This window comes from Dromaius novaehollandiae, chromosome 2 (assembly GCF_036370855.1).
Source record: "Dromaius novaehollandiae isolate bDroNov1 chromosome 2, bDroNov1.hap1, whole genome shotgun sequence".
Classification (NCBI taxonomy): Eukaryota; Metazoa; Chordata; class Aves; order Casuariiformes; family Dromaiidae; genus Dromaius; species Dromaius novaehollandiae.
In genome coordinates this window covers 66,400,424-66,412,702 of record NC_088099.1, presented here as the reverse complement: position 1 = coordinate 66,412,702, position 12,279 = coordinate 66,400,424, and the positions used below count along the sequence as shown (strand labels likewise).

The 12,279-nt window shown below is 37.2% G+C and overlaps 1 protein-coding gene across 1 annotated transcript in view; it reads right to left on the bottom strand.

Annotated features, from left to right (window-relative positions):
• Positions 1-7,758: 7,758 nt before the first annotated feature.
• VSTM2A (V-set and transmembrane domain containing 2A) overlaps positions 7,759-12,279 on the bottom strand; it is a 29,396-nt gene continuing 24,875 nt past the window's right edge. Inside the window, exon 5 of the mRNA XM_026096079.2 lies at positions 7,759-12,272. Coding sequence (XP_025951864.1) covers positions 12,184-12,272 — 89 coding nt within the window. The 3' untranslated portion in view covers positions 7,759-12,183. The remainder of the gene's footprint in view (positions 12,273-12,279) is intronic.

The window sequence follows — 12,279 nt, the reverse complement described above, 5'->3', positions numbered from 1 at the left end:
AGGAAAGCTGCACAGAGAAGGAAATGGAAAAGAACCAGCGTCCTTTCAGCAGTCAGTGACAGGCAGTGATGGGAGGAGCATCACTACCTCCCTTGACGTAGTACATGGCAAGGATTTCTGGATAAACATCGCTGGTCTGATTCTGTGATTATTGCTTATGAAGGCTGTGTTTGATACATGACCAGTTTGTTGACCAACCTCTGTTATTTACGTTCTGCCGTTTAACCTTCTACCTTTTAGCAGGGGCAGCTCTCTTGAGAGATTTTAAAGGGACATTGAAGCAGGATGAAGAGGAGTGTTTTTTTCTAAAGTTGATGCAGCTGAACAAGAAGCCGTAACCTAGGAGATGTTCTATTCGTGTGGCTTTGAACTGAATAGTCCAATTTGCAGCTCTTCTGTGGACAAAGAGGAGGTTGCCTGTTCTGCTGTGATGGAGATTAGATCACCAGATTACCTAAGAATACATCCATAGGTGGTATTATCTTTGGAAAGGGAGACAAATGTTTGCTGTATCTATGTTAAATAAACTTACAGTTTGAGATGGCACTTCAGTGCACATTCCTGGATTGCGTAAACAGTGTCTACATTTTGGGTTTTGTTCTGGCTCTAACTTGGAATGAACCAGACAGGAAGACATGGTTTAGAAAGAGGCTCACACATGACACTGTGCTTTGAGTCACTTGCCTCTGAGGTCTGACCCTAAACTCAAGAACAGTTACCAAAAACCTTTAGACATAACGAGAAAGGTTTCCTATTGAGATGAAAGAAAAGTCAGTCAGGCATCATCCCATACACTGTGCAAATGAGAATTTTTCTTTTTTTTTTCCTTTTTTCCCTACTCTTTTCCAGAACACCAGTGAGAGCAAAGGGATTAATATTTCCTCATGTGATAGGAAGATGCACTTTACAGAGGAGAAATTGGGGGGGAGGAGGGGGATGAAAAGCAGCAAAATCCTAGCTCTGCTACTTTGGCCTTACTATCAGCAGCAATCTTAATTTTCCCACCTCTCTTTCCCATCCCCTCTCAGAATTGACCTGTTTTTGAAAGTAAATGGAGCTTGTTTGGTATTAGTTTTACTGGATGCTAGGTTGATGATGTTTTAAAGGATCTGATCTTTTACAATGCAGAAAGAGTGTTCTAGCAAATTCTGGTCAGGCCTTCAAGCTGGGCACCCAGAATCAGACTGTGATTTAAAAAATTTACTTTCTCTTCTTAATGTCAGTCTTCTGTAATCTGGGTAAACAAATCCTATTCCTGCATTACTTTACATGCAATTTCAACAGGCAGCATGTTCTGTATACCACTAGAGCAGAAGAAAGCAGCTGAGTTTGGGTACAGTTGGCTTCGCTTATTTGATTATTTGGGGGGGAGCATCCTATCAGTTATGAATACTTAGAATCCCAGTCTGCTATTTCAGTGATAAAAGTGAACAGGATATGGCTAATACAGGAGTCAGCTATATTTAGGTAAAACTTCTGAAATAGGATTTAATTCTAAGTCTCCTCTGTATTTTTGTGTCTCAAGCTGCCTGCCAGGCTTGAATGATACATGATTAATAATTGAGCACATCATATTTATACATTCCTTTGCAGTAGATGCATGAGAGGAAAACAGAAAATGAAGGGGAAAAAATTAAAGGATTAGCGGCTTGAGATACTAAAAGGCAAAGATGTGCTTCCATGGTACTTCCTGCAAGAAAGAAATGAGCTGGAAGTGATGATAACGCATCTGTTCATCTACCTTTCCTCAGTCTTTACTTGTTAATTTATGTCCTCCCCTATTTTTACACATGGCCCCTTCTCTAGGCCAAGAAAATCAATGACAAGATTGTTGTGACTGCACTATGCTTAGGGCTAGACTGCTTATATCAGTCCAAATATCTGCCAGCTAGTGAGGAAATAAAAGGATATAAGGCCAATATAAGGTATGTTTTTCCTCGATAGGGCATTGTATGGTTAACAGTATGGTCCAATGTCTTCAGCTGTGCTGAGAAAAATACCACTTCCATCTTTTTTGGCATACAACAACTGTTTGGTAGTTCCAATGAAAGCAAGATAAAACTATCAGCTTCATTATTACATCTTATCATTTTAAAAATCAAGTCTCAGTTCACTGCCTCAGAGTGCTAGTGCTAGGTGCTAATGCTCTTCTATTTGTGCTGGCAGCTTCAGGTAACCACCACATCTACCTCTTATGCCATTATGTGCTGCTGACAGTAAATTGTTTATAGTTATTTAAAGTTCATAAATCACCAAATGCTTCTGTTTAAAGCTCAGAACATACTGCAGACAGGCCTATGGTAATAATCTTGTTTCTCTCCATTCCATTTAGAAGATACATCGTGGTGTGCAGGAACTACAGTGTGAAAAAACTGAAAATCTTGAAACCAGACTTTATTGTCAGGAAATTTGAGAGAATTATGCCACAGCTTTACAGCCTTAGCCTTGGCCATGGTCATACCCATGTTCCTGGTCAAAGAGTCTCTGAAATCTCTGCACTCTTCATTTCTGCAACAGGTGATGGGGTCCATCTAGTTCAGTAGTCAGCATATAGTGGTAGCTATAGCTACATGCTTCTCAGAGAGAGGCAAAAGAAATCCAATGTTCAGTATTCCTGGAATAATGTGCCTAAAGTTTATTTTATTGTTAACCACTGACAGCTGTTCATTAGCTTCTGTCCTGAACCATCAAGATTTATATTCACTCACCCAAACCTTTTAAAAAGGCTTTTCTACTGTATCTGTAGATTTTATTATTATCCTTAGAAGTGCCCAGGTTTACTTTGAATTCTGCTATCTCTCTTAAGTATTTATATAGTTACTTCTTAGGATACAGTGACTTCAGCCATCACAGCCTTTTGAGATAGAGCTCCAACTCACTGCTACATTCTGGTATCAATGCTGATTGATATTAGTCCAAATCTGCAGGTAGTATTCCCAGCAGGATATAGGAGAAATGTATGTGGAGCCATTTCATTATTTTCAGAGTTTATTATTTATTTTTGTTTCATATATGGCATAATAGATTCGCTATTTGTTTACCCATGAACCACTGCAGTGGTGGTTTTTGTTGATCTTGCCACACTGTGCCCCAGTCTTTCTCTGGAACGATTATGATTAATACAGAAACAAACCTGCCTATCAGTATATCATATTTCAATATCATATTTGGAAAAACCTTGCCTATATAATGCATCTTCCAAACCTATACCCATGGTAATGTAAGTATTTTTGGAAGAGCCCTCTGTGGCAGATAGAGCCTGAACAGAGTGAAGGAGTGGCTGGCATATACACCCTTCCTCTCGAAGGCCACATTCTTCCACTGGCTTCATCTTAAATGCTTTATGTGCTGATTCATCTGCAGATCTGTGTAACCTACCTGAACAACATTCCTTTGAAGTCCCCTCAAATCATCTGTTTTGGATGATTAGAGATAGCTGTAGCTGTTTTAAGGTGTTTCTGCCACACCACCTGTTTGTTACTACCTGTTAGCTGGGAAGTTATGGTCCTCAAAGCTAAACTGGTAAACCAGATTGTGCAAATGCTTCTCATTTCCTTTAGCAGCACGGTATGACATAGAAGCTTAAGTTGCTGAAATAAAATGTAGACTGCAATACAGAAAGCCATGATGAAATGGGGACAAAAGGCTATTTTAAAATCTTCGCAATAGGAATTTTTCAAGAAGAGTCTCTATTGTGACATTTGTGATGGCAGCTCTCTGAACACTGGCTCAGATGAGACTTGTTCTGGCAAAATATTTCTGTGAGGGACCCGCTGGATGCAATGGTAGTTAATAGTACTCCATTGTATATAGCAGACTCGTCTTACCAAATAAGATCCTTAGTATTTCTCTTTCTCTAAGAAAATGTTTAGCCTGTTTTTATTTGTGTAATATGAAAACGATTATATCCCCACATATTTCTGTATGACTGCATGTGTTTGTGTATGTGCCTACATTTTTCTGTGGGCTACCAAAAGCCTAGTCGATGAAGAAAGACAAGTGGCTAATTAAAAAAAAAAAAAAGAAAAATCACTGTATGTATGTGTTTTGAGGATAGACATTGATATTACTACTGGCAACTACTGATCAGTAAGAAAAGTGTGAGGAAAACATAAATCATCCATCTGCTTCATCCATCTGCTGAGAAAAAGATATGTGTTACCATTAACAGGCCTATATCCATAAATCTGTGTTCTGTGTACATCTTCATGATAAATGTCTTTTTTATATATATATACGTGTATATATATAAATTTAACTTTATAGTTAATCATACTAAATATCATATAATGTACCAGATGACAAGCAGTTCTAAGGTTGTTATTTTTTAAAACAAATTAGTAATATAGCAGAAATTCCCAGATGCCTCTTTAAAGTTTATGTTGAAAAATCAGTGACTTCTTCAATGTGTCTGATAAAAGTTAGCTTTACTATTAGATGTACTTGGTAATTTATGTCTCATGTGAAACTGTATTCTCCAAAATCCATCTGTGAAAGTTTTTCCTGAGGAGAGTAGTTTCTTTCTCTATCAGGTGTGTTAATCAGATGCACTTAAAGTGAGGGAGACCGTTAACGAGGACTCTTGAGGATTTATTTTCAAAACTCTTCGGTAGTGTTTTATTTGTCATCTGGATTAGAAGCCTTAGAAAGGGAATGGCTTTTGTAGTCAAACGAATCCCATCCAGTGGCTGGAGGAATCTCTACCTGGTAGTTTCTTCTGATGTGTGATGCACGCAGCATTCCCAGAATCCAGACAATGCCAGATCTTCTGCTTATGGGCACAGTGCCCATATGCAAACTCAGTAGGTTCTGCACTTTCCAGGATTGTCAGCTTTATTGCATACGTTATTTCTGCTGCTGCACATATATAGCAGGTCTGTTTGGAATTTACTCCCTTGCTGGGTCTAAGAAGTGTGCTGGAAAGGCGAGAGGCAAAGATCAGATTAAAGTCACTAGAACTGGAGCTTTCCAGCAGCTTTCTCCTGGCTGCCTTCGTTCCCCGGCATTTCTCCTAGCTGATCTGGAGGAGCTCCAGGCAGGGAGGTGTGTGTTTGTTTTCTGTTAATGTAAGTAGTTCTTGACACATACGCAGCTTTAGATCGCAGCTGGGTCACCTCTTAAGCCTTTTCTGTTGTCGTGAGTGCTGAGAACTTATTTTTTTTTAAGCAAAAAATTCCCCTAAGATACTTATAAAACCACATGGCTTCAAGATGTGGGACCTGCATTGTGAGATATAGGAAGATACCTGGTAAAATCATAAAAGATGTAAACATTGTCTTACTTTTTAAGGAAAATTAGCTGAATGATATAATTAGGTCTTTCTGCTATAAAACTGAAAATAACAGTCCAGTGTAGGACAGTGATGTTGGATGGGAAACAGCTGGCTCTTTTCTCTGGGTTGCCATTGGGCAGTTACAAAAGGTAGACAAAACCCTTGCCTGGTCAAAGCCTGAATTACTAGACCCTTCTCTAGCTGATACCATGCAGTTGGTCTGTGTGTTAGGATTGACCCACATTATCAACAGGGATCAGATGAAAGAACAGTAGTTACAGGAGAAATACCTTTGTGTTTTGCTGGAGAAACTACAGTTAATTTCATAGGGTGTTTCACTTTATTGTGGAGTTGACCTGTCAATGTCACTTTTAACAGCAGTGATTTGGTTTGGTGGTTCCTGTAAGACGCTTCCTTGTTGACTGTCGTAGGGGAGTGAAAGGAATCCTGTCTTTTGTTTCCTGTCTCTTGCACAGGAATCCAGTGAGTAGGTGAATCTACCAGGGTCCACATTTCTACTTCTTTTTCACCTTTGGTTACTCCTACAGATGCACATGCCACATCTGGATAAAAGGAGTGAGTGCTTGATTCACCAAAGAAAAAGACATCGAGGTGATTTGGTATCATAAGTTAACATAATTTATTTTTAAGAAAGTAAGCGAGGATTCCTCCTTTTCTGTAATGGTGCATGATCAACATCTTTGAAACTTGAACCAGATTTAGTTAATATCCAAAAACCGAGCTGTACCATAGGTGATGATAAAATTTGGCACTTTTTTTTTTAAGAAGTATAGCTGCCAGTGTTTTGAAGGGTCTGATAAATTATTTGATATTAAAAAAAATCAGCAGCAATTAATGTACTCTTCTATTTGAAGGAACAAAAGAAGTCATCATCCCCTTCCTTCTTAGTATTATGTACGAGGATGTCATATACAATGCATAAAACTTTGCTTCAGAATCTGAAAGCCATATAAAAGGTCATTGTTCTACCAGCCTTTTGAATAAGGAATATTTGAGACTTTACTTCTTCAAAAATTTATATGCAATAGTTTATTTTAAGCAGCTAGCTGTCAAATCCAATCTTCTCTCTTGTTTTTCAAGTTCATAGTATATAAAAAGAGGAAAGGAATTAAGAGTCTATTATGTACATTCTGGCTTCATTATGAGCTGTCACTGTAAACAGTCTCATATAGATACACTAAGAACTCTTCCTATGCTGTTTTGTCAATGTAAAGGAGCATTTCAATAAATAAAAATCTCATTTGCTCCCATTTGAATTTAAGGCCCTTTGTACTGTCAGCTTAATATAGATGGGATTCAAATTCACAGTATTTATAGCAGGATTCATGAGAGTGGCAACAAAACTTTTAAAGAAAAATCACAAAAAAGCCCCTTTTTTGACTGAAAAGTATTTCTGGTATTTTGAAACTTTTGAGTGCTTTCTAGTTTGTAATGTTCCTTCAGACTTCCTTATGGCTTTATTTGTTACAATTTTCTGCAAATTTTATAACTGTGTAAAAAAAATTTTACAAGTTGCAAATATTTACCATTTCAAAACACAAATCTGTCTTTGGTGGTTATGGGAAAATAATTGTATTTGTGAAGCTTAGAGAAGACTATGCTTTGGGCCTCTGTCCTTAGGTGCAGAATGACAATTAACTGACAGCATTCACAGAGCTGAGAAGTCATGTTGAAACAAAAAAACTCTCTCTGTTCCTCCTCCCTAAACCTAACAGCAGAGAGATTTTGAAGTGACATGACACTATAAACATTTAAATTATTGTTAAATGAAATGATTCTAATTTGTTTTGGCTTCTTTCATAACAAGGAAGACATCATTTTGTCCTCTGTCACTGTGTAAGAAGTGAGTAGTAAGAAACAGTGTTGTCGTGTTCTTTAGGCTGAAGTGTCAACAAGAAAAGAATGTCAAGGAAAGGAGAAAATGAATTAAAAAATGCAATTATACTTGACTCTTGAGAAAGCACACTTTTTCTTTGCTAGTAATTCTAGTGATTCTTTATTACAGACAAACTTGGCTTTCTTATTTTTTTCTTGTATTGTCTAGATGAAGAGCACTAGGAAAACTATAATCTTTCAACTATCATGAATAAAATTGTGTGAACGTATGTGCAGACTTCATGACTGTGAAATCAGTAAATCACTGTTTAGGAAATTCAGAACAAAAGACTGAAGCCATTTATGGTGACTTACATTAAGCCATTTACTTTGTGCTTAGCATTGTTTAGCTAAGCTAATCATGGAAGATTAACCTTTAAAAATTTATATTGCAAATTATGCTGATCCCATTCTTGGTTCCTAATGCTTTGAGCTCTGTAAACAACATCTGACATTTACCAGTAGTAATGTCAGGCATAAACATTCCTCTATTGTACAAATAACAACAGTTTGAATTCTTTTCTCTTTCGTTCTTTTTTTTATTATTTTTTTTTTTTTGAGGAAGGAATTGAGGATTGGCAGTAATGCAGTCTTTTTTTAATGTTTAATTAAATATTGATAACACTGTAAAGATTGTTACTTAGTTACAAGTTTAACACTGGACAATGTTAGGCAAGCATTCAGATTTTTGCAGTGGCCACTGTTTCCTCATTTTATTTCAAAGAAACAAAAATACTACAAAGAAAGAATAAGAGAAACGGGTTCTAATGTGTGTTCTTATCCTAAGTTACAGAGGCGTTGAATCACATGCATAGCTTTAAACCTCCAAGCAGTCCTATTGCTGTTGCTTTGACTCCTTGTATGCACCTACTTCTGATCTTTGCCTTTAGACAGTGCTGTAATATAAATATTAGACATTTAGAATGATAAAAATAACAGTAATCCATGAGAGAAACAGTGTTTACCAAGTGACAGCTCTCTTTCAGGGTCTCTAGTACCTTTCTTAACAATAATTCTGAGGAAGAAGCAGTCAATCCTCAGTTAGTCTCTCATGCTTTTTTTAATCTATGGGCTGAGCATCCCTCATGCTCCGGGGTTTTCTTTGAGGCATCTACAAAAGACAATTAAGAAAGGGAAGTTCAAACATGTTATGCAACGACTTACATACATGAAGTTCCAGAGAGAAAAATGTTGGTAACCGCTGAATGAGAGAAGGATTTATGGGACAGGATCTGTAGCAGTACCAATCTTTGTTAGTATTACAAAAATACTGAAGATTTTTTTTTTATGTAATACAAAAGGAGGATGGGACAGTGCAATATTGATAATATTTAATAGAGTGGGAATAGGTTTCTTTTAGCTTCATAACATATAACACCTAAAAATGTGTGTGCTATATTTGGATGGCATATACCTTGAAATATGAAGGTGCTTCATGGTCACCCATACTAACTCTTCTATTAAAAACAAAAACTGTTGAACAATGTGAAGGAAGCCATATTCGGGCTTTTTAAAGAATATTATTTTTATTGCTATAATTTGTAGCTTTATCTAATGCAATGAGGTCTTGGGAGCACTGCCATGAGAAGCATGAGTCATGTAAATAGCCATCTCAGAACTAAACTTTTTCTGCAGAAAACTTGAGGACATTGGTTTATGAGAGATTTTGCCACCAGCAGGTGCAAGTTGCCTCTTTTGAGGGACCTAACTCAATGGAGCTTTTAAGTATATGATTAAGTCAATTTTTTTCCTACTGGATTTAAGCCCAAACTGAAAGTTAGATGAATACCGAAGGGATGTGCGGAACTGGAACCACAGCAGAAAATGGCAGTTGTTCCATGTATGTGCTAATCGTTTGTAACGAGGTTCACAGGAAAAAGAGGGGCTACTGGGGCTTAACTTGCTCTTAGAGAATTCTTCGAGGCTAGAGGCTGATTTGTAACTTGAAGAACAGTTATTAAGACACAGCATAAAGTTTAGAAATGCAATACTTGCTCCTATTTGGAGCTGTTGCTGTCACATCCACACAGCTTGGCAGAAGCCCTAAAGCTGCGGTCCAGATCTGCAGCCAGAAGGGCTGGACCAGCCTCATGTGAGCTTTTTGGGTTTATTAGCTTGGGGGGGAGGGGAGAAGTGGAAGGAGGGAGGAAAATTTCTATATCCTTTTAGACTCTTGGGCAACATTTAAAGACTTTTCAAAAGTCCTATATATTGTAATTTTCCTGTTCTATATCCACTTTTTTGCTGGCGCAGTTGAAGAACAATAGCAGATCACCATATTGTGCTTTCCTTGGTAGACAGCCTTTTGAGTTTTTATATCATGCTAGTCCGGATGGTCTGGAGTTCTGCTTTTAAATTCAGTTGGTTCTTTACTCTCACCCCCTAATACATGGTGCTTTATAGCTAAGTGGTAGCATAATATAGAACACAATATCAGGTTAAGATAAAAATCAGAGGCAAACTTTAACAATGTGAGGCGAAACTGCTCCTGAAAAGTGCCACACGTAATGCCATGTTTGTCACTGCAAATTGTCTATATGACTATGTGCATACACAGAATATTCATACAAAATATATATATACAGTAGACATGTATTTGAATGAAGTATGTGTGATGTTAAGCATCATCTGGAGGATCAGTGCCTTTGATTCCCATTGAGATTGATGGAAACTGAGATTTTCAAACTCCGTGTGGGAAAATCTCACAGCACCGAATCATAAATAACTGTAACATGGGAAAAATGTCGGCTTTCCGACAGAGTTGTGCAAGTGTGGTTCCATGGGTGCATTCAGAAAAGGAAACATCAAACAGCTCTCTTTCCTGATTTACTTTCTGCTCACTCCAGACTATTGTTTTTCATTCAAAATACTTTGGGGATGAGAGGACTGTTTGTCAGTAGGCCGCTTAGTTATTATTACTATGAGGCAAAACCTTTTAAGCACTCAATATTCCAGTGGGTCATTAATTTTGCATTAAAAAAAAATAAAATTTCCCTCTTTTTTCCTGAAAGTTATTTCCAATTTGTGTATATTAGGTTATAATTTCACTCTATTTACTACTACTAAGAATTTTCTGAGACCAAAGAAACACTGACTATTCCCAGTCAAAGATGATGGTACTGAATACATAGATAAGGCAGGTAATATATGCACAACTATACACCTATGTCCAAAGCATTAGCGTGTTACCCTTTCATTCTGTACTGCATGATTTGTTCTTTTTTCCTTTGAAAATAGTGGGGGAAGACTTCAGAGTGTGCAAGAATGGGCCCATACGGACATTTTGAAATAAAACTATAGGCCTATACACCATGGACTGGTGAGATACTAGACATACTCTTTTATCTCCCTCTCTATGTATCTTTAGAATGAGGAGAAATCACATAGCTGACCACACTGCAGCTGCTTAGTGTTGTTGTAAATAGATCATAATAAGCATATGGTATATATGGTTGTCTGTGCTGATAAATGAAAGGGTTTGGATTGTTCAGCATCAGTGGAAGGAGGGAGACAAGAAAAGAAAAAAAAGACTTCCTGATTGCAGCTGCAAATGGTAGCAATTTTTCCTTCCTGCATTAATGAATGTAATTCATGTAATGCATATTACTTCAGTCAACAGCAAAATTTTCATGTTCGGTTCACAGACAAAGTATTTTAATTAAGAATATGAATGAGCAATGACAATCCACTTGCAGAAAAAGCGAAGAAAGACACTTCTTGGGCCACATGGGTAGAGTTGCTTTGTGAATATAGTTTACCAATATAATAAGCTCACTTTCCTAAAACTCTTTGCCGAAAGAATATCCTTTAAGCCATGGTCTGGTTGTTTGGTGTATCTGTTTTCCCCTCCTAACCTTCCTTTATGTGCAGTATTTGACTGCAAACCTGTATTTTACAGTCTCTAGTGATCAAATCACTTCATCCTGTATAAACATCACAAATGAAAAGAGCTTTCAGCTACTGAACTCCAACACAACATACACAAAACTAAAATAATTCATTGTCTAGAGACCATAACAAATTTTAATGTGCATTTACAGAATAAACAGAGGGCTGGTAGGGGTCAAACCAGTGGAAGTGAATGTATGTATTACAAAATCCACACAATACTGAATTACAAACTAAAAAGTGATGTTTTGTCAAGAAAGGAAATAAACATGTCTATTGGTGGCACGACATATAGGTAAGATTAAAAACTGGCTTGCATGAGAACCAAAGTATGTCTGCTCTGAAGTTATATCACACAGACTGTAAGCAATTTACAGAATTTAAGTTAGTTTTGCATATACAGGAGTTGCAAAATTAGAGAAAACACATTGAAATATAGAACACACACACAAAAAAGATGTATATATATCAACCTCCACACAGTTGTCAGGGGTTGGCCTAAGTCAGCAAATGCCACCATTGAACAAGAAACAAACCAAAAAAGGAGGGAAAAAACCCACAGGGAAGAATGATGGGGAAGAAAAAAAAACCTGAAAGAAAAATACCCTCATTTGTTCTCCAGAAACAATGCCCTCTAGTCTGCTTAGCTGCTTTCTAGGGTTTCTTTTTCCTCTCTATTCCTCATGCAAAACAAAACAAAACAAAATAAACAACAAAAAAAGACTTTTTGACAAAGTTTGTGAGGTGTTTTATCAGAGTTGATGTTGATTCACTATGTTTTGTTTCATTATTTGGCCTCTATTTGCTTCCCGGCTCGTATGATTCTTTCAGCGTAGGAAACTGTCATCCATGGCTAATTTTATAATACTGATGACTCGCAGGCCAACCCTTGAGAAGTCAAGGATATGAGGCTTCTACTCGCCGAAAGAAAAGGAAACTAGGTCTTCCTGTTACAAAACGTCCTATTACATCACACCAGTTCTCTTCAAATAAAAGATCAGTGATAGGCCAAAGAAAATAAGATCTATCAAGAAAACATGTGGTATCCTCTTCTTTTTATAATATTTATTTATTTATTTAGTATTTTTGTTTGTACTTCCTGAAGAAGGTGCTCCTTGTGTAGAGATTTAGAGTACATTGGGTGCAGAGTGGTGGTTGGAGGTTAGGGTCAACTTTGCTGTCCGCTCCGTGGATTTTACAGGCGATTTGCTCTTTGCTTTAAG